The sequence below is a fragment of the Hemitrygon akajei genome, chromosome 20 (genome assembly GCF_048418815.1).
Source record: "Hemitrygon akajei chromosome 20, sHemAka1.3, whole genome shotgun sequence".
In the NCBI taxonomy this organism is placed as follows: domain Eukaryota; kingdom Metazoa; phylum Chordata; class Chondrichthyes; order Myliobatiformes; family Dasyatidae; genus Hemitrygon; species Hemitrygon akajei.
Window position 1 is genome coordinate 35,970,542 of NC_133143.1, and position 23,933 is coordinate 35,994,474.

Sequence of the window (23,933 nt, forward strand, 5' to 3'; positions counted from 1 at the left end):
AACTGGAAGGCCAAATCAAACTGGAGCCTTTTGTAGAACGTCTGCCTGGAGTATTGTGCTTAATTTCAGTCTTCTTATATAAAAAGGATGTACCTGTCAAAGAGGGACAGCAGCAAAGATTTACCAGATTAATTCCTATGATGGTGTTTCTATCATACAATGAGCAATTGACTTGGCCAAGCTCACACTCCCATGGAACAGTGAGAGTTAATCTCATTAAAATATACAAAATTGTTCTGGGGCTAGACAATCCTCTTGTCTACTGTATCTAAAATCAGGACTCACAGTCTCACCGTATAGTCCATTCAAGACTGAAATATTTCTTCACTCTGGTGACGTTAGTGAATCATAGGAATTCTATATCCTGGATTTGAAATATTACAAATAAAAATAGACTTCTACATAGCAAAGAAATCAAGTAATATAGTGTAACACCTGAGTAACACCGGTCTTTTTGCATGTGACTAGTCAGCTCACTTATTGAGAAAATCAAACTACGCTTGGTATTAGTAGGCCATTAGAAGATTCTCGTAGTGGAAGGAGGCAGTGAATAGAAACCGCACAGTTCTGGGAATAGGGTTTTGTTTATAAGAAAAGAACAATATGTACAAAATATTTACACGAGCAAGAATAATTCAAAATTCAAACATTCTGTTTAGGTTCCAAATCTTAGATATCAACAAAAGCCAAATTCCTGTTTAGTTACAATTAGTGATATTCATTAGAATAACTTTTGTTACTCCAATTTCTCTAACTAAATAGATCTAGTGTTATTCTCTATTTAAAAGTTTACAGATTAAGTTTTCCTTTTCACTTACCCCTAGTTACCGTAGATTTCGCACTACAGAGCGCACCTGATTAAAAGCCGCTGGCTCTAATTTTAGAAAGAAAATCAATTTTGTACTTGTACAAGCCGCACCGGATTTTAGGCCGCAGGTGTCCCACGTTGTAATATGAGATATTTACACAGAAAGATATTACACGTGAGGATTTTTTAACTTTTAATTAAATCCATATGGTAACATAAACAAATACATATTGCAAATGCTTTTTTTCGAACCGTGCCTGTAACACGGCTACTTTTAAATATACATACATATCGGTAACACACAAATTATGTTGCGTATACATTCCAATATCTCCTAACGACTGGTAAAAAAATATATACTGCAGCCTACCAGGAAAAGTTATTGATCGCCTTTAACTTAAAAGCAGTGTTTCGCGCTGGCCTAATGCCCCTACCTTCCCATTTATCGCAAACCGGCATTCCCACAAGACGCGGCGAAACCGGATGTGACGTCATAGTATCCCGGGATGTAGTACTTCTAACTTTAACTAGAAAATACTAACAAATGAATTACTAAGCGAAAATATTATAAACTAAATAACTGCCATAAAGGCAGCACAATGCTTTTCTTCGAGTGTTTTCCATGTTGATGAGGGTGAGTACAAATGACTGATTTACAATAATTTAATTGTGAAAGTGCGCTTGATTTATCGTACAATTTCATTGGACCTCTGTGAACTACTCATCAATTTTATTGGTCTACTGTTACTAGGCAAAATGTTTTTGGCGGCATGAAAAAAAATCATGCATTAGCCGTACCGTAGTAAAGGCCACAGTGTTCAAAGCTGTTCAAAATGTGGGGGAAAAGTAGCGGCTTATAATCCGACATTTACGGTAGTTAGAAAACCAAATATAATTCCCATTCTCAAGTATTATAGTTAACTTCAGTTTCAGTTCCAGACAGTACATTTACAAGTTTAAATTCAAAATTCAGGAATTATATATACAGTTTAACTCTTTTCATGACAATTCTCCTACATCACAACTCTTAAACAAAGTAAATCTCATTCAGTAACTTATCAAAGTCTTTGCAAAAATATTCAGTTCTTGCTGTGAATCAAATTTGGATTCTTCGAATGATAATAAACTTAAACATCCAGCCATATTAAATTCTCTGCGTCATTACACATTCTATTCCCGCACTGGTTCTTCCTCTTGGGTGACTCACCATCTTGTTTCTTGGTTCATTGGAATGAGATAGTTTATCATCCACAAAAAGTTAGTTCACAAGCTTGTACAAAAACTTGACCAAATCCCTTGGTATGATTTTACAGAACTAATTCCTGACTACATGGTGGGGATTTTGGACACTCGTCTCTGCCGATATTGTCTGGTTAAAGCTGCTGCGTGCTATAGCCATAGCTTCACTAAATCTTTTATCACTATTGTCTCTCCTCCAGGGGTTTCACCCTGAGGTTTTCAAGTTAGTACGGTAAAGATACTTACTCCTAATTCCACTCTTAATGGTTCATGTCTTCAGATTCTAATCATTGCTGCAATTCTCTCCTTCAATTCTCTGCCTTTGTATAGCATTTTTTTTTCCAAATTCTATTTTTAAATTGGTAAACCTCATTTTCACCCCTCCACAGGTAGAACTTTCTAACATTACGATTTTGGATTTAATTAACCTGGGTTACAATAGGAATAGAAGGTACAGAGTTGAAATAAACAAGAATCAACAATGATCTGGTTGAAAGGCAGACATAGGTTCAATAGGCCAAATGTCCTCTTGCTCCAATTTCTTAATTCGTATTTTTCCAAAACTATCTTCCCTTCTGCTAAGTGCACTGAGCCTTGTTCAGCCATGTTCTCTGGTCCCTCTCTATATAACTATTATGATATCTTGTTCAAATCCTTCCAATGTCTTGCCTCTCATTATTCTATAACTTTCTTGTTCCCTACAATTCTCTCCATTCCTCCAAATCTGGCCAATTATGGTGTTTCATTTGTTGCTCTATTGATGGCAGTGACTACAGCTCTTTAAGATTTAGTTCTTAAATTAATGAAGTTTCATCCTTCTTATTTAAAAAAAATTCTTAAAGCCTACGTATAAAACCAAAGTATTGATAATCTGTTCTAGTAGCTATGTTGCTTTGAGTTGAGTTCAGAGATTTAATAAAAAAATGTTTCTCATAAGCTATCTAACCAATTCATTTAGTGGTGTCAAACTCTGCAACTGGACTAATTCTTCATTTTTTTACACCTGAGTGAGTACAATGGCACTTGTCCTCCTGGTTTTTCCTGTTTAAATCTCCCTGAACCTCATGAGGACACCTTACCATGATCAAATCTCTGATTGTCTTGCATTGTTGAGGAGGCCATGTCTCATCTATTCAATTACAAGATGTGGACATCTCCAACCAGGCCATTGAGATTGACAATCCTTACTAATCTTGAGATGGAGGTGATATTATTTTGTAATCCATTGAAACCTATGCAGTATCTGTATTCTCATGGTGCTTTGGTTTCTAGTAGATATTTATTGTTGTGGAATAACAACTCTGCACTATTAAATAGGGAAGGAAAACTGAGTATAAGCTCCTGCTTGATAGTATCTCAATGCAGGAAGACATACCCACTGAGTGGAGATCCCATGGACCATGCTAAGAGGGAGTAAGTCTTGGAGGTTCCCACATTGAGACACTTCATAGTTTTCTCATTGCTTCAACAAAAAAAATTCTAAGGAGACTTAATAGTTTAAGCCTAGGGTTTATATCAACCTGATATCTCTAAATATATTGATTTAAGTCAGTGTAATCAGCTTGCGTTAACCTGGAATAAATAAAACAAAGGCTTATACAAATTTGGTGAGCCTGAAACAATTAGCTTAAATCAGGTTAGCAAGTTGGAGTCCCTGAATAAATTAAATCAATGTTAATGTTAACCTGGTGATCCTAATTAAGTTAATTTGCAGCAAACTGAAGAATGGGGACTTTAAATAGATCAATTCAAATTTTAAAATTGGGATGTTTTTCTAACATTTACCAATGTTTTTATATTTACAAGGTGCATTCAGAATCATGACTTTGTCAGTTGCGATTGATTGTGACAGTCAGGTTGTTAGGCATTGCTCCTATCAACTGGAAATCCGTCACACATCTTTTGTTTGATGCATAGCTTAAACAAAGTCAGTCAGCAAACAGCTGACTTCACTAAATTGGTGAAAATACACCTGTGTTTTAAAAAGAATATTATTGTTTTAATAATAAAGACAATTTCTGTGAACGGTAGTCCCTCTTGACTTGTCCTTGAAGGAAGTGTACAAAACTTCTACCACAACCTAGATCTGCTGGCTTTGGTTGCTCTCAGATTACCCAAAGTAACAGTGATGCTGATCAGTTTATTAAACACGATCAGAAAAGCACTACCTGCAGCTGTGTTGTGCTCAGCCCACCCTGAAACTGGTCTTGCAGCAGACAGGGATTTACTCCACCTGCAAAGATTCATATTTTGACTTTGCTTTTCATGTTCTCTGCCGTTCAAATTTCTTCTGTGGGCAATGTAGTGTGTGATAGACGTAAGGTGCAGGTACCAAACCTGGATAGTACAGTCACAATTATGCTGCTGTTAAAGGCAGTTATGTTGCCCCCACCTACAGACTTGGGTCATTGTGTTGGTAGCCTGTACTTGCCTCCTTCTGGTCTTTAATCAGTGTAAACGCCAGTGCTTCATCACACATCCCGGTAAGACCACTTGCTCAAGGTAGCCCACAGCTCACAACTATCCCAAACTATCCTCAAAATGAAGCATCAAGCGGAGCAGTTATTTTTGATCACTAAAGTGTGTAGCAGCTGGTTGGTTGCAGCGCTGGCATACTCTTACAGTTGGACTCACATCTCCTGGCGATTTTGTACAGTGCATATTCCAAGAGAATTATTGTTGTTAAATAGAAGATCCTCTTGATTCAGTTGGCGTTGGTGACAACAAAGATGGATAAGCCAACACTTCTCATGTCTTGTAGGTTATGGAGGGAAGGCAGGAGAATGGGGTTGGGAAGGGTAATAAATCAGCCATGGTGGAACTGTGGAGCAGACTCAATGGGCTGATTGACCTAATTCTGGTCCTACGTCCTATGACCTAAAGGATAAATAATTATTAAATCACCACATAAATGTACAGCAAGGATTGCTGATCAAAGAACAACACAGATGCAGTGATTCTTTTTGATTGTCTCGAGGCTGAAAACTTATGTCCTTACTGACCTGACTCTCAGGAAAAGATAAAATAACCAACAGTAACTTTATATATGAAAAATCTTAATTCAGATGTCATCTTACTAGAGGCTTGATGACAATAACTGGCTGGCGAACAGTGTTTTAGTTACTCAAGTTCAAGTTTAATTGTCATTGAACCATCTATGAATACCCATGAATACAGTGAAATGAAACAGGGTCAAGGTGCAAAACACAGTACCAACGGTCATACACAGCACAAGGCAGACATAGGGCGCATAAGTAAAATACAGTAACACAAAAAATATATAGTCGAGATCTCTGAGTCCATGTTGATGCAGCAGTATGCAATCGAGCACAATACATCAAGTTTTCCCCTGTGTAAACTTGGGTGGTGGGTAGGTGTTGGGCAGCACCGACTGCAACATGTACGCTGTGCCACACTGCCTCCAGCACTCCAACAGAGAGCACCAATTCCAACTCCTTCCCTCCGAGCAGCCACAATAGGCGACACCGCAGCTTAAGGCCACAAAGTTCTTCCATTGTTCGCCTACATATTAGTCTCACAGCATTCTCATATCTGTGTCTCACAGCATTCCACATTAACAATGTCCAACAGGGTCTTGGGATCCAAGAAAAGCAACCAGGACAATCACCTGCATTATTTTATTAACTAATGCTTTGGAAGATGTATTAACCTGGCTGTTATTCTGTGGTGCACTAAAAAGAGGTTAAAGTTACACAAGTATCTAAGCAGAATCCTTCGATTCATCTTCCATTGAGTAAATTTTGTTTTGCTTCAAGGTTTCTGCTGTAGATTATACAGGTTGCTGTAGCAAAGAAAGCATTCATACCTGCTAATGTACATGATTAAAGCATCTTTGTTAAAATTTGGTAATGGGTTGGTTCTTTCTTTCTGTATGCTTAAATGTATTTTGTTTCTGCTGTGGGTGGAAATTGAGTATCAAGCTACAGGGGGAGTGAATAAGAGAATCTCCACCTCGGCACATTGACTAGCCTGGAGCATTCATGTTGAACAATTCGTCTAGTTTGCAGAATTCAGATCAAAGGAAGGTTTAGCCGAGTGTGTCAATGTCATGTCTGGACAGATTCAGGTAACAGCTGACATTAAAAGCCTGCGATCAGTTGGAAATCTATTTCCCCTGGTGCCTTCACAAAAGCTGAAGGTGTCTGTTTCTGACCACACCAGGTGGACTCTTGTTAAATACAGACAGGTATTTTAATTTAAACTCAACTGCTTTGTTTAACTGTTTAGTGGAGCATAAATGATCTGTTAAGTGTGGAGATTATTATGTGCCATAATAAAAGTTGGCCATTTTGTCCTTGTCCATATTTCATATTGAACAAAGCAGATAAATGTGAACTGACAAACCACAAGGAAATTTAACTAATCCGACAAACCCATTTAAAGAGGAACATAGACTCTGTCAGATGGTGAAATATTAAGGCCATCTTGATTGTCTTTCATTATTCTGGTGGCTGCATGATAATAAAATTAATGATTAATTTTAGATACCAGTCATTGGCAATTAGTCTTCAAGACACTTGCACACGATGAGAAAACACCACTAATAGTGAGGAACTCTTGGAACCATGTGGATGAAGCTGTTTTAAAGAGCTTTTGGTTTTACAAACCAGACTTAAAAATCTGCAGGTATTGCAAATGTTCCTTTTGCTTATTTCCACAATTCTTTTTACTCTCAACTCTATAGCCTTTATGATATGATCACAGGCCAATCTTGTGTATGCATTTAGTTGATGAATTTTTTTTCATAGATCCAAAATTATCTATACCTACAGAGCATGTTTACAATTTACTATGCTATGGATCTTTCAGGGCCTGCACTTTGACATATTCTGTATGAAAGCTATTCATCCCATTTGGTTTTGTACAAATCAAACAATAGTTGTTTTCTCTGTCTGGGCTGTGAAAATCTGGTCACTAATGCAGAGCAAAGCCTGAAATCTGGGCAATGTTTATTCCCTGTACAGGAAAATAACTTTTAAATGGAAGTTTTAAAGTCTGATTTTACTGTAAAATATAGTTGATAGTCAGGAGACTTTAATTGTACCGTTAACAGCAACATATGTACATGGGTGGCAAATACAAAAGTTTAATTAAAATGTTTGCATTTAACATGATGGGCTAGACTGCAACAGAGAGGAAGTGCTCTCTCTTTTATAGTGTCTTCCTATTTAGAACCATATTTACCTGTAGCCCTGCAACTTGCACTCTCTCAGGTGCTGATCAATTCCTCTTTGTTTTTTATTTGTAATATACTTGCATTAATGGGTAATTTATGATAACCCATTAATATTCCAGCATATCTTGTGAGATGAAAGCAGAATAGCCAAAGAAAGCTAAGGAGGTCACAGGGAGAATATGCAAACTGCTTACAGTCTGCAATGGATGTCAGGATTGAAACTGGGTCCTTGGATCCGTGAGGCAGCAGCACTGATGTTTCAGCACACTGCCGCCCATATTGTGCTTGGGGAAGGTACAACAAAGATTCACCACAATGAGACAAGACCTGAAAGGTTTGAGTATGTGCTGTGTAAACTTGGATTGAAGAGATTTACTAGGATGTGGCCTGAATTAGAAGCCATGCCTTACGAGGATAATTCCAGTGAATCAGGGCTTTACTCTTTGGAACAAAGGAGGATGAAAGGTGACTTGATAGAGGTGTACAAGATGAAAAGAGGCATGGATCGAGTAGACAGTCAGAGACTTTTCTCCCCAAGGTAGAAATGGCTGATAGGAAGAGACATATCTTTGGGGAGTGGGTGGTGTGATGTCACAGGTAAGGTTTTTACATAGAGAGCAGTGGGTGCTTGGAAGGTGCTGCAAGTGGCGGTAGTAGAGGCAGATATATTAGGGACATCGAGGGAACTCTTAGGTAGGCACATGGATATTAGGAAAATGGTGGGCTGTGTAGGAAAGAAGGGTTAGATTGATCTTAGTTGAGGTTAAAATATTGCCATGATATCATGGGCCTATACCGGGCTTTAATGTTCTATGGTCAAGGGTGGAATTGTGTAAGGGATTTATTTTTGGCAAGATAAAAGAATCTTCAAATTGTTATCAGAAAAAGTGGTTAAAGAGAGCATGTGGATAAAGCAGGGGTTCTCCATCAGGGGCCCCACATCTCCCCGGTTAATAGTAGTGGTCCATGGCATAACAAGGTTGAGAGCTCCTGATTTAAAGGAAGCTAGGTGACACACAAGGTAGAAAGGAACCACAGATTAGGTTAATGAGGCTAATTGAAAATAGGTAACAAAAAGTGTGTGTTATCTAAAACTTCAAGGTAGACATGCTGTGAAAGTCAAGAAAGGCATATAAATAAAATAAGCAAAAGGATGTAATACAAATGGTGAAGGAAATCTGTAAATTCCCGACTCGAAGGCTTAGGGCAACAGGTTTCATTTGGTCGTTGAGACCACAAAGAGATTTCATTTAGATGGGGCTACTGAAATGTGTGGAGAAAAACTGTATGAATTTCCATGAAGTGCATTATAGGCCATGATTTTATTCAGGGTGGAGCAGGTCGACGTGTCTGGGCGGCCTCCTCCAATCTCCGTGTTGCTTTCATTACTAACAAAACTTTCATCCCATCACTTGTCTAGAAACGTAGCAAACTCTTTCATAAATAGCCATCGCCTTTAGATGATGAGGTAGATGGCCATCGGATACAATATTTTGCAGCTGCTGTTTAGGACTCCCTATGAATCCCCTACTTTGAGAAACACCACGAGGCTGCTTGTGCCTTCGTGGTTCATCGGAATATGCAAGTGGAGCACTCTTTATTGAATCTGATATTTTGAGGTTAGCAAAAGCACCATCTCATAACAAGCCTTTCCTTTCTCACAGACTGGCATTGATACTTCTCCTGTCTAGCCAAATAGAAGTTAAGAAGAGAAGTATGTAACGTTAGTGGTATTTGCAAGAGAATGTATTTCCCTTCAGAGCATTAGTGGTAATAATATCTGGACTGACATGTCACTATAATTCATCATTGAGGGTAGATAAGAGTTAATTAGAACAATAAGATGCTGGTGGAAATATGGAAATACTGCAGTATGCAATTAGTCAGGGTTCAATAATGTCCTTTGCAATGTTAGATAAACACATTTCCTGGAGTTGAGATAGATTTGCAAGTTAAGGAGGTTTATTGAACATGTAATGAGATATTGTTGATTGGGTCTCTTGGATGAAGGGGAGATTGACAAATACATGAGGGAGAAAGGAATAGAAGGTTAGGGTGAAAGGGTTAGGGTTAGGGTGAAAGGGTGATAGTGGCAGTAGATGACTTTTGTACTGCAGTAGTATTGACAAGCACTCATTGAGTTTCTATGTTGTGTGCCCTGTTTCTCAGATTTGAGTCCTTGAAAGGAAACGTGGGTGTAATCAGATGGGAGTGGAAAATGATGGAATGAGTTTGGGTACCTATGAGTTTCTTTGAAAATATTTCAATGTGTTGTCATAACTGTTTAAATTTTCTAAAGTTAGAATGTTGAGCCAGCTGCAAAAACTCTCTGATTGATCTATATAGGCCAAGAGCCAAATTAGTACATGAAGTGGCGGGGTAGCGGTTAAGAGGGTCGCTATTACAGCTCGAGGCATTCTGGAGCTCAGAGTTTCATTCCTGCTACTATCTGTAAGGAGTTTTTACATCTTCCCCATGATTGTGTGGGGGTTTCCTCCGGGTGCTCTGGTTTCCTCCCACATTCCAAAGATGTACGGCTTTGTAGGTTATTTGGTTATCCAAGTTTAATCCTTACGTTCAGCCAGCACGTGTTTTGTCTAGCGGAAGAGAGCCTCTGGCCCTGCCAAACTGGGAAATCTCGTTTGTGCAGATGCTGCGTGATGTGTTGCCCAGTTACAAATCCGAACCCCAAAACATCAGACAGTACACCATATGTAATTAAATGATTGAACTTTATAAATCGTGATCGGACTATAGGGTTAGTAAAGAAAAGAAAAAGGAAAAAAGGGTCCATTTTAATGAAACTGTCTAATGTGCACGTTGGAGCTCACCATTTCGTCCAGTCGTTTCCCATCTACCTTAGATCGTCGCCGACCTTTGAACCCTCGCTCCTAGTCCAATCCATCCGGCAGTCTACCAAATCTCTCCATTCGTGTCTTCTCTCTTCATCTCTCACCAAAAAAAGACCACAAAATCCCTGCTCCCAGACCCACAAGAAAGAACAGCATGCCCCTCATTGGTGAACATATATTCCAAAGGCCCCATTATCTCTTGTCATAACCCAAACATTGCTACTACAGGGAAACCATTACATTAGCAGTGAAACCTTACAGAGTGTTACACAAGTCCAATTTTATCGTCACCTGACTCTGTGTGTGCGCGTGTGTGTGTGTGTGTGTGTGTGTGTGTGTGTGTGTGTGTAGATCATCCCTCTGGACAACAGTGCAACAACAAAACATATACCACACACAGTACATAAAGCAAAATATTACCATAAATAAGTTAATAATCTAATTCAAAATGAATGTAGTGCACAGCACCAGTGGCAGGGTATTCATTAGTCTGAGGGAAGAAGCTGTCTGGCAGTCTTAGTCCTGATGTTTCTGTACCTCCTTCCAGATGGTAGTTGGTCAAGGAGATTGTGGGATGGGTGAGAGAGATCCTCAGCAATGCCTCAGGCCCTTCGTTTGCAATGCTCCTGGTAAATGTCACAAGTAAGGGAGAGGGAGAAGCCAGTGCGTTTTGCTGTTATCTGTAAGGTCTTGTGGTTCCATGCCACACAACGGTGCATTGTAAGTTGTCCTGTTATAGGCTACTGTTAAATAGGTGGCTGGTGCAGCTTGTTGAACCAGAATGCCCTGTCCTACGCTGTATCTACACAATAAACGCTCATGGTTGTGGGCACCAGTAGCATAGCGGTTAGCACGGCACTATTACAGCTCAGCGCGTTGGAGTTTGCAGTTCAATTCCGATGCTGCCTCTAAGGGGTTTGCACGTTCAGTGTGGGTTTCCTCCCACAGTCCAATGACGTCCCATGTAGTAGCTTCACCGGCCATTGTAAATTGTCCTGTGATCAGGCTAATGTTAAATAGGTGGGTTGCTGGGCAGAGCAGTTTGTTTTCGCTGTATATGGTGTCGTGATTGCTGGTGGAAGTGTAATCTGAGTTCTGATTAACCCATGACGTCGCGCGTCAGGGGCTGAAAGTTTTCTTTATCTACTATTCCACAAAGGGCATGAAGAGCGATGTAGTACATATAACAAATGGACTTGTGAGGTCAGGTGTCTGCCGTTCAAGTTATGGGTATTCCCGGCAAGTTCATTCCTGAATGCCCTGTTGGTCAATACTTGGAACTTAGTGAAGATCACGAAGAAAATAATGATTGGAAGGTACAAGAATGCAGCTGCTGGAATCTGAAATAAATGAGAATGCTGGAAATACACAATATTCAGCCCATGTCTGCAGAGAGAATACAGAGTTAATAATACAAGTGGGTGATGTTTTATTAGAACTGGCCTGTAGTGTGCCTATGCAAAAGTTGAGATGTTATTCCTTAAGCTTACATTGATGTTTTTATTTATTGAGATACAGCACTGGACAGGGCTTTCCAGCCCTTCGAGCTGTGCTGACCAGCAACCCCCGACTGAACCCTAAGCCCGATCACAGGACAATATACAATGACAAATTAACCCACCCGATAGGTCTTTGGACTTTGGGAGGAAACTGGAGCACCTGGAGGAAACCTACGCCTTCAGGAGGAGGATGTACAAACTCCTCACAGAAAGCGGTGGGAACTCTGAATATAGGAACAGTGTCACAGGTCAAGGAGGTTAAAGAGGGAGTGGGATGGAGAAGAGGAGTAAATGCACTGAAAGCTCAAGAGTTGCCCATAGGGACTGAATGGACATGCTCTGCAAAGCCATAGTAATATGGTTTCGCCCACTGAATCCACACTGACTATCGAGTTACAGTAGTCCTGCACTGATTTCATTTATTCCCTCCCCTCACCAGACTCTGCAAATAACCTCCACATTAGCGATAATTTATGGAGGCCTATTAACCTGCCAGGTTGTGCATCTTTTGTTTACAGGGTGAAACCAGAGTACCTGGGGGGAAGCCTGCATGATCACATGGAGAACGTGCTATCTCCACAGAAACAGTGCTACGGGTTGGGACTGAACCTGGGTCACTGAAGCAAAAAAGGCTGTTTCTCTGGTCCAAATGTGTGAAACCTTTAGGTGGTGGGGAGGGAAGAGGTGAAAAAGCAGGTGATTTTGCCCACTTGAAAGCTGTAAGTGTAAGGAGGGTTGGTGTCAGTGGAGATGCACTAAACCAGTAAGTTAGAGGGTGAATGCTCGAAGGGGGATGTGTCTGCTGGTGGATTCACACTGAGGAAAATACCAAGGATGATTCTGTATGTGGAAGCTCATGGGGTGGAAAATGGGGGCAAAAGTGACATTTGCTTTGTATAGGAGTACAGATGCGACTCGAAGAGAGCATACACTCAGTGGCCACTATATTAGGTACACCTAATCTGCTTGCTAATGCAAATTTCTAATCAGTCAATCAAATGGCTGCAACTCAGTGCATAAAAGCATGCAGACATGGTCAAGAGGTTCAGTTGTTATTCAGGCCAGACACTAGAATGGAGAAGTAATATGATCTAAGTGGCTTTGATCGTGGAATGATTGTTAGTGCTAGACGGGATGATCTGAGTATCTCAGAGACTGATGATCTCCTGGGATTTTCATGCACAATGATCTAAAGACTTTACAGAGAATGGTGTGAAAAACAAAAAAAAATCCAGTGAGTGGCGGTTCTGTGGGGAAAAATGCCTCGTTAATGAGAGAGGTCAGAGGAGAATGGCCAGACTGGTTCAAACTGACAGGGAGGAGACAGTAACTCCAATAATCATGTGTTACAACAAGTTTCTCTGTAACTTCTGCCATCTCCAATGGGATCCCACACGTTGAGTATTTCCAGCATTCTCTTTTATTTCAGATTTCTAGTGTGTCCAGAGTTTGATGCAGGGCAGTTCCTATACAGTTTTTATCCACGCTTCTGTGTCCTGCTTTCAAGAGGGTGAACCTTTGCAAAGGCGGCAGAGCCCAATGAAGTACCTGGTAAGGCTCTGAAAACCCGTGCCAACCAACTGCTGGGAGCATTCAAAGATATTTTCAATCTCTCACTGCTACAGTCGGAGGTTCCCACCTCCTTCAAAAGGACAACAATTATACAAGTACCCAAGAAGAGCAGCGTGAGCTGTCTTAACATCTATTGTCCAATAGCTCTCATTTCTATGGTGATGAAATGCTTTGAAAGGTTGGTCATGGCTAGAACCAACACTTGTGTCAGGAAGGACCTGAACCCACACTGCATTTTGCCTATCACCATAATAGGTCTACAGCAGATATGATCTCAGTGGCTCTCCATTCATCCTTGGATCACCTGGACAATGCAAATATGTATGTCAGGATGCTGTTTATCGACTATGTTTAGCATTTAATACCATCATTCCCACAGTCCTGATCAAAAAGCTACAAAACCTAGACCTCTATACCTCCCTCAGTAACTGGATCCTAAACAGCAGACCACAATCTGCGTGGATTGGAAGTAACTTCTCTACTTCACTGACAATCAACACTGGTTCACCACAGGGAGATGTCCTTAGCCCATTGCTCTACTCTCTCTACACCCATGACTATGCGGCTAGGCATAGCCCAGATGATACAACCATTGTTGGCAGAATTTCAGATGGCGACGAAAGGGTGAACAGGAATGAGATATACCAGTTAGTGCATCAACAGCCTTGTACTCAATGCCAGCAAGACCAAAGAGACGATTGTGGACTTCAGAAAGTATAAGATGAAGGACACAAACCAATCCTTATAGAGGGATCAGGTGGAGAGAGTGTGAACTTTTAAGTTCCTAGGTGTCAGTATCTCCGAGGACCAAACCTGGATGCAAAAATATTGATGCAGCTATAAAAAAGGCAAGGCAGCGGCTATATTTTATTCTGAGTTTATTTGCTTTGCAAATTATAACACTCAAAACTTCTACAAAGATACCATGGAGAGCATTCTGACTGGCTGCATCTCCATTTGGTATGGAGGCCTACTGAACAAGATCGAATTAAGTTGCAGAAACTTGTAAGATCAGCCGGCTCCATCACGGGCACCAGCCTCTGTAGTATCCAAGACATCTTCAAGGAGCGGTGCCTTAGGAAGGCAGTGTCTGTCATTGAGGACCCCCATCACCCAGGACATGCCTTGTTCTCATCGTTATTGTCAGGTAGGAGGTACTAAAGCCTGAAGGCACACGCTCAGCGATTCAGAAACAGTTTCTTCCCCTCTGCCATCCGATTTCTAAATCTATATTGAACCCACGAACACTACCTCACAATCTTTTTATTCCTGCTTCTTTGCACTAATTTTTAACTTGACTATTTAATAGACAAATATACTTACTGTAATTCAGTTTTTTCCCTCTATATTTATTTATCATGTATTTCATTAGACTGCTGCCAAAAAATTTAACAAATTTCACGACACATGCAGTACTGGTGATATTAAACCTGACTCTGATCTTCTGCTGATGTTCCCTGTATGGCACTTGAATCCATTGCTTTCCAGTTTGGGTGTAAAGTGTAACAGGAAATAAACAGTGAGCCTTAAAATCAGAGTCAGATCACAGTGCCACCATAACAGAACAGGGCACTGCACGAATTAGTATATTAATCATCCCAATGGTAGGCAGCTGTTGATCCCGGGGGATCACGGGTTTGCACCTCTGGTGGACCGTGTCCTCTCCAGGGTGCAAGCCTGGGCAGGAAGATTTGAAGAGCCAGCTGTTCCCCCTCTCCACGTCACTGATGGAGTCCAGGGGAAGGGCAAGCGCCGATACAGCTTGGCACCAGTGTCGTCGCGGAGATTGCCAGAGTGAAGTTGTAAACAACATCAAACTGCCTGAGGGACCCCATCTCCGGATTTCTTCCTTGGGGTTTACTCCAGAAGCCTTTCCCATGGGTTGGTATGGCCGCATGCAGCGGAGGTTTAAAATCAGAATTTTCCTTCTCCTAGGCAGGCTGCCGTCCAAGGCTGACGAGCCCCACCTGTCCGAAGCAAGTGGATTTGAGGCACCATTTGTCCACCTTTGACCCTTCTCTTGTCAGTAGGATCAGATTCACTGGGCCTAGTAGCCAAGCCATACGTGTAGGCCAAGAGTTGGACTTGGTTGTCAGAGACTGTTAGAGACACACGCCATTTGGAGCACTTTATAGGTAGTGGGAGCTTGACAACCTTAAGTCATCCCCATAGCTAAGTATAAACATCTAATTTATGAATGGAGTTGTGTGATACGGGATGTGCAATGTGGGAAGGGGGGAAATATGAAATAATCTCGCAGCAAGCACATTCAGTCGAAAGATCCCTCGATCATTTATTGATAGAGAAAGGAATCTTTAGTTTGTTCATGCAACAAATATATTAAATAAGAACGCTTCTTTTCTTCACAATATGAATTCCATTGTTTTGTGATTATGAATTCAACTGCTTGCTTTCCTGTTACAAGTGTCATGCCTTTCCCACCAGATTTTATCAGGAAGGACGATGCCAGGCCTCAGGAATATTTTTCATGCCACTGGATAGCATTGTCTTGGCACAGACTCACTCATGCCTTGCCAAGGGTCTAACAGTCACTTATTATGCATGCCCATAAGGAATTGTAGAGAAAATTTCCACTTGTTGCAATAGAATGAAACTTGCGACTGAAAGCAATGCTTAGGACTGTGCATTCTCGTCACTTACTGACTTATATGGAAGTTTATAGAATTAAGGCACAGAGGCCTTTTTGATCCAATTTGTCTGTGTATTTCAAAAATCTCACTTCCTAATTTAGCATAGCCTAATCCACCAGTAGAAACTCATCCCCCTTTCCTTAATGATTTATCTGCCTTCCTCTTGCATGCATCAATACTGCTGACTTCAACAAATCTTTGGGATCCTTAGTTCCAGTGAGTTAAACGATATTCTCCATTCCTGTTCTGGACACCATTCTCCAGTTCCTGTTAGACTTTATTAGCTAAGGCTTTGAAACACAGTTTTGTTCTGGCCCCACAAATAGATATTGCTTTATTTTTTATCTTTGAAAGGTCTGCATAATTTTAAAGATCTCTGTTGCTCCCAGAGGAAAGAAAACATGATTACTGCTGGATGCTCAGTTTCTTTTTCAGTACAACTTTGCTTCACAGTTTGTAATAGAAGAGACATAAAACAAAAACAGAAACTGTTGGAAATACTCCTCCGGTCAGGCCGCGCTGGTGGGAAGAGAAACGGTGTCAAGGTTTCATGTTGGAAACCCTGTACCAGAAAGCTGAAGTATTGACAAAACCTGTCTGACTTGAAATATTGACTCTGCTTCTCTTTCCATAGATGCTGCCTGTCCTGTTGAGAATTTCCATCTTTTTCTGTTTTTGTTTTAGATTCCCAGCATAAGTAGTTTATTTGATTCTCACTTCTGTTAGACTACTTTTAATGATTTAGGATTTCTCCCTGTTGTGTGAGTTAAATATTTATCCTTTAACCAACCTTATGAGGATGTTATTGTCTTTGGAAACTGTCTCCATGCAAATTAACTGCTCTTTTTTTTTCACATCACAACTTTCAAAATATCTTATTGCCTGCAAGTTGCTTTGGTTAGTTTATGGCTTACAGCTCCTTCATTTTATATCTTTACAAAAGTTAAAATATTTTGTAAATGGTTTTTTTACTTTCAAAGCCCTTTTGGAAATGCAGGTGGAATGAACACTTGCTTCTGTTTATACCTTCTGTAGGACTCGGAATCCCTTGACGCCTACATACAGAACACACTTTCAGCTCTATACCCGCCATTCGAAGTCACTGCGGCCACTGTCCTGTGGCAACTCTTCCACGTAGTGGAGAAGTCATACCGAGGGGACGGACTCCGCTGTCTGATCGATTTCCTGGTGCCGGCGAAGCGAATCCTTCAGTGCATTCAGCGGGACACATGTGTAAGTAGACAGTCACCATAGGAATCAAGGGCATTTATTGCCACTGGCTTAAGGAACAGAGATAATACAGTAAAAAGTCTCGGTCTGGCCAGAATAAAGTGGATTTAGCAAGCTGAGTCTTGTTAAATACAGCCAGCCATGTGTGATGGTGAGAAGTAATACTTAAACAGGTCTTTGATTTTGCACAGTCTTCAGAATACAAGCAAATAGTTATGTTGCTCTTAGAAGAAATCCTGAGGATTATATATGCTGAAAGAATATGATGATGGGATTTGCTGAACAGAGGCGATGTCTTGTGAAGTTTTCACAAAAATGCAACATAAAAGATGGAAGTTAGCATGATTTCTGGTTTTGTTCAGTCTGTACCTTTCTCACCTCCTAGTTGGAAGATTATAGATTTGAATCCTGATTTGAGTTCAGAATATCTCAACTAATACTTTCCTGCACTCAACCAGAAAGAGAGAATCTTTCAAATGAGGCTTTATATTAAAGCAACATCAGACCTTTCAGTTGCACATAAACACACTCAGCGATTCAGGAATAGCTTCTTCCCCTCTGCCATCCCATTCCTAAATGGACATTGAATCTTTGGACACTACCTCACTTTTTAAAAAATATACAGTATTTCTATTTTTCCACATTTTTTTTTGGTAATCTACTCAATATATGTAATTGACTTACTTGTTTATTTATTATTATTATTATTATTATTGTTATTATTATTTTATTTCTTATTTTTTTCTCTCTGCTGGATGATGTATTGCATTAAACTGCTGCTGCTAAGTTAACAAATTTCACATCACATGCTGGTGATAATAAACCTGATTCTGATTCTAAAAAGAGCTTTAGAGTTCTCCGGGTGTTTGACCAGTACTAATCCCTCCTCTGTCACTTAAATTCATTATGCATTCTTAAGGCACTAGTCAGTGAAATCCTGCTTTGTTCAAAGTAACTGTATTTCCTATATTACAACATGTATACCCTAAAAAATATTTTCATTTGCTGAGTGTTTTGGGATGACCAGGGTTGTAGCAAGTGTTCAGTAACTGCAACACATCACCTTCCTTTTCTTCCTTATTGTCTGCTTTCTACACTTACTAGCTACAAAGAAACAAATTGGATGGGTGTGATAGTGAGGACTTCTGACTAAATTCTGCAGCTAAGGTTTTGTAGTTGTCTCAATAAGTAAAGGTGAGATTGTTTGCTGAGGACTGAAAATTGTAAAGCAACAGGATTTCTTTTCAAGTTGTTTTCTAGCTGATGAAGAAGAAGATCATTAGTGTGAAAATGTCACAATGAAATAGTGAAGATGTTTTGGACATTTTTTAATCAAAAAGGATGAGCCCTGTTGTTTGTTCACATGTATTCATTGTATTACTGTTAATAAATGTATAATGGGGCAGACTGAAAAATATAAAGATTTTAGAAAATCTGTTCAAAAATTATTAATATTAATCTTTTGAAAAGGCAATTGATAAGTAACATTTCTATATAATATTGTTATTAAAACCATTTACGAGCTGAATACTGATGTGTACACCAGGTGTGTGAGGATTTCAGAAAGTATCATCCAACATTATGTGTTCTCAAAACCATCTGGCTGGCACTAAGCCAGAATGAGACGTATCCTGTGAAAACATCTTACCACTCCTGGGTTGTAAAAATCATTTGCTGCTTCATTCAGCAGTAAAGATAAGCATCGCGTCGTCTCTTTTTATTGTGGGAGCAGTTTAAAGAATTGAGGGTTGGCATTACATGTCATGTGCTGGCAAGATTTTTGCGTGTGACACCTTGGACACGTGTCATAGGTTGTATGCTGCTCAGCGAATGATAGTGAGATACGGGGTGGAGGCTCTGAAGTAAAACAAAAGTAAGCTCAGATTTCAGTCACCACCTGTGGAGACAGGGGAAAAAAATGTTTCAAAGGCTCAGGATTTTGGTGATGAAACATAAGTGAAAGGGAGAGGACAAATGGGCTGTAGGGGATATTAAGGGTGGTGTTAATGGGAATGGGAGAGGGCAGGATGTGACTCCAGCAGGCCTAAATGGGTGATGACCTTGCAGACCATGTAGGGTGCACAGAGAGAAGGGGCTACTAACCAAGGAGCACACAGCATTAATCACCCACCGGTTGATTGGAAATGGACACAAACTGTAAAGAGGTGCGGGGCGATGAGCCCACACACCAAGTTAGGCGAATCTTGAATGGGTTGAGAAGACAGAGTGAACCACGTGTACGGCACAGGGTTAGTGGGCGGCAGGGAGGACCGCAGAGACAGCAGTATGATCGCAAATATATTAGGCACTATGAAGCAGAGTGGAGCTTAGGCAGATCTGAGAGGGAGGGGGCAGGCTGGAAATGAAATGGACCTGGAAAACATATTGTGGGGTGAATCTCAGGTTGACCTTTGAGAGTGAAGGGGTTCTTGGGGTTGGGTAAAACAGCTATCTGGAAGTGGCTGGCAGAGGGTTCTGCCCAGGTGAACGACCTGGCAATGTTTAGGGGGTATGTCTGTGCCTGGGTAACTGTTGAGAGTGAACACGAGTACCATTGAGGCATTTTGGGACCATTGGACACTGGGGCTGAGTGCCATCCTTGAGAGAGATGGGAACATTTTAGTTTAATTTAGTTCATCTAGTAACTCTGTTAGTCACTGTCTTGTGTATGTATATTTGTAGTCATGTAAAATGTATTGTATTTGTAATAAGGGTACTTTGTAAAGAGAAAGAGGGTGAAGCCTAGCAGATTGTGCAGGGTGACCCAGGGGCTGGGATGGACAGAGCAAAGGGGGCTCTAAGTGAGAAATGCACGACATTGGTCGGTCACAGGGTGATTGGATGTAGATGGTGAAATGTGACTCGGACATTGAAGGTGAGTCAGAAATAACCTGGGTAAATGGGATTAGTACAGGGATTGCAGGGCAGGGCTGGCTCTGAAGGGATTGTTTTTGTGGTTGTGTGACACTATGACTAAAAACAGGGCACATTTAAAATTAAAAAATGACTGCATTTATCATTCTGGTTTGCGTGTACGATGCACTTGCATACAAGAACATCTGGGACTGTGCCATCGATCAAGTTCCACTCAATGTATGGATGATCATCAATCATTTGAAAACCATTTGCTCAGGGGTGTGCCCCTGAAGTGCATAGTCCATCATCCCAAACAGGACTAGCAAGGCGTGCTGAGGGAAGAGAAACTGCCTTATTTGGTCTGTGTCAGGGAATTAGATGGCTGATATTTCTTGTAGGTAGTTTGCCTCTGAGAGTTTAATTCACCCTTTTCTGACCATCTCCTTTGGGCTCCTGTGATATGCTCCCAGCCAGTTAATTCCTTATCCTTTCTGTTCCATTGTCGCTGATAGTGATCGGGGTCCTGATTGAAGTCTAAATCTCCCTCCCCTGTGGTGCTCACTTACCTTTTCTCTGCCCCTCTCGTCATCGCGGGTAGTCCAGGACCAGTGGTTGTGGTGCCACTGGAGGAAAGGTCGCTGTGCCCACAAGGCTGATTTCTACTGGGCAAATGCAAGCCTTGACGTTTGCCTGTTCCTACATTCTGAGTCTGTGTTGGAACAATGGGCAATGTGTCCGCATCCATGCCCCATGCCAAAACCCAGTGATCGGTGATCCAATCCTTTATTGGTTCAGGGTTCGATTCCTGCCACTGTTCGTAAGGAGCTTGAATGCGTTTCCCACGACCTCTGGGTGCTCCAGTTTCCTCCCACATTCTAAAGATGTACAGGTTAGGGGTTGTAAGTTGTGGGCATGCTATATTGGCACTGCAAGCACGGCAATACTGGCGTGCTGCCCCCAGCATCTACTCAGACTGTATTGGTCATTGAAGCAAATGACACATTTTAATTATGTTTCAATGTTTTGATGAATGTGGCATATAAAATTGCTCTTTACTTCTCTGAGATTTCTGATCATTGGAACTTGTTTGCTGCTAGTGTGTTTGAGATGAGCATTAGTTTGTGTAATGCCCATACTGGTGTCACTTACTGCCTGTCATTACATACAAATGATAGAAGTACAACACAGTAACAGGGTCTTGACCATGCCAAAGCCATTTAAGCTGCCTACTCCCATTGACCTGCACCGGGACCATAGCCCTCAGTATCCCTATTATCCATGTCCCTATCCAAACTTCTGTTAAACTTTGAAATTGACCTTGCATTTACCACACTCTGCACTCTCACAACCCTCTGAGTGAAGACGATCCCCCTCATGGTCCTCTTGGCCTTCTCACCTATATCCCTCGTAATATTGTATACCTTCATCAAATCTCTCTCAATCTTCCATGTTCTAAAGAACACAATCCTAACATATTCAACCTTTCCTTATAACTTAGGTCCTTCAGACCTGGCAACATCCTTGTAAATTTTCTCTGTACTCTTTCGACCTTGATTACATCTTTCCTGTAGGCAGGTGACCAAAACTGAACACAATACGTTAAATTAGGTCTCACTAATGTCTTACACACCTTCAACATAACACTGCATCTCCTGTACTCAATCCATTGATTATGAAGGCCAATGTGCCAAAAGCTTTCTTTGCAACCCTATCTACCTGTGACACCGCTTTCAATGAATTATGTACCTGTATTCTCAGATCCCTTTGTCCTCAGTGCACTAACTGTTCGCTGTGTAAGAATCATAAATGTATACTTGTTTAAAAAGTTGAGTAAAATCCATTACATGCCAAAAGTAAAGGAACAATAATTAAAACCACTCTCAAAGCTTGAGAAAAGATCCAGGGAGTGCAGACACAATGCTGTGGTCCTACAGAAGTGCAAGACCTCGCACTTGTCTGGATTAAGGTCATGTTTAGACTGTTTGGTACTCAAGGTGATGTGGCTGGGAAACATCTTTAAGAGTGAACAAAAGGAGATTCGCTGGTCCCTCAGAACTATTGCCTTTTCACTACAACTCAGTACAGCCCATACAAATCCCAAACCTGATTTTCGGCTGAAAAAATACTAACATTTTTGAGGAGGATTGCTTTTCCATAGGATTAAGCAAATAATCCAGCTCCTAGGACTGATTTAACATGATCAAATGATGTAAATATGTAGAACAGGCTGATTGAGTAATTGTGATTAACACCCAGGTAGAGTGACCGTTTGAATTGTATTGACTGCTGCTTTCTTCTCAGGAGGTACTAGGTGAAGACCATTATCCAAATCACTTTGAAAGTGAATGGTGGATAACTTATCAGAAAGCCTCCTTTCTTTTGTCTCCTTGCCAGACTGTGGAAAACACTTATCTCCCCACCACCCTCAGCAGTAACTCCTCAATGGCCAAAGTCTCTTCAATCCCATCCCAAAACTTCAAACAAAAGGATCACATTTAAATTGAACTAGTGTGGTGTGTTCAATATTTCAATAAAATTCGAGTAATATTGTAAATATATAGTTTGATTAAGCATTCTTTGTTTACATAAATCATTACAGCTTATATGTAAGAAGTACGTGAATGGAACATGGCATTATGCCATTATGCCTCACTTTAAAAAAAACTAAGTTGACAAGTAACACACACAAAATTCTGGAGGAACTCAGCAAGCCAGGCAGCATCTATGGAAAAGAGTAAACTGTTGACATTTTGGGCTGATAATCCTGATGAATGGTCTCAGCTTGAAACGTCAACTGTTAATACTTTCCCATAGATGCTGCCTACCCTGTAGATTTTCTTGTATTTGTAAGTAGACAAGAATCCTGACTACTGTTTTTCTTTCAATTAGTTTCTGCAATTACAAAACATAATTACCGTAGATTCCGGATTATAAGCCGCTACTTTTTTCCCACATTTTGAACAGCTTTGAACTCTGCGGCCTTTAATCCAGAGCGGCTAATACATGTTTTTTTTTCATGCCGCCTCGTAAACATTTTGCCTCATAACAGTAGACCAATAAAATTGATGAGTAGTTCACAGAGGTCCAATGAAATTGTACGATAAATCAAGCGCACTTTCACAATTAAATTATTGTAAATCAGTCATTTGTACTCACCCTCATCAACATGGAAAACACTCGAAGAAAAGCATTGTGCTGCCTTTATGGCAGTTACTTAGTTTATAATATTTTCGCTTAGTAATTCATTTGTTAGTTAAAGTTAGAAGTGTTTTAACTATATTTGTTTTCTGTACTACATCCCGGGATGCTATGACGTCACACCCGGTTTCGCTGCGTCTTGTGGGAAACGGGAAGGTGGGGGCATTACGCGAGCTCATCAGACCCGAGCACATCAGACCCGAGCACATTAGACCCGATCGCGTTACGCGAGCTCATCAGACCCGAGCACATTAGACCCGATTAGACCCGATCGCGTTACGCGAGCTCATCAGACCCGAGCACATCAGACCCGAGCACATTAGACCCGAGCACATCAGACCCGAGCACATCAGACCCGAGCACATTAGACCCGAGCACATTAGACCCGAGCACATTAGACCCGAGCACATCAGACCCGAGCACATCAGACCCGATCGCGTTACGCGAGCTCATCAGACCCGAGCACATTAGACCCGAGCACATCAGACCCGATCGCGTTACGCGAGCTCATCAGACCCGAGCACATCAGACCCGAGCACATTAGACCCGAGCACATCAGACCCGAGCGAAAATGCTGCTTTTAAGTTAAAGGCGATCAATAACTTTTCCTGGTAGGCTGCAGTATATATATTTTTACCAGTCGCTAGGAGATATTGGAATGTTGTTCGTGCTGTTCAGTAAAAAAGTATATGCAACGTAATTTGTGTTACCGATACGTATGTATATTTAAAAGTAGCCGTATTACAGGCACGGTTCGAAAAAAAGCATTTGCAATATATATTTGTTTGTTACCATATGGATTTAATTAAAAGTTAAAAAATCCTCACGTGT

The 23,933-nt window shown here is 40.8% G+C and overlaps 1 protein-coding gene across 5 annotated transcripts in view; it reads left to right on the plus strand.

Annotated features, from left to right (window-relative positions):
- plekhg4b (pleckstrin homology domain containing, family G (with RhoGef domain) member 4B) overlaps window positions 1-23,933 on the plus strand; it is a 300,679-nt gene that overhangs the window by 195,899 nt on the left and 80,847 nt on the right. For all 5 annotated transcript variants that reach the window (XM_073024173.1, XM_073024175.1, XM_073024170.1 and 2 more), the window contains one exon: window positions 16,854-17,051. In XM_073024173.1, coding sequence (XP_072880274.1) covers window positions 16,854-17,051 — 198 coding nt within the window. The remainder of the gene's footprint in view (window positions 1-16,853; window positions 17,052-23,933) is intronic.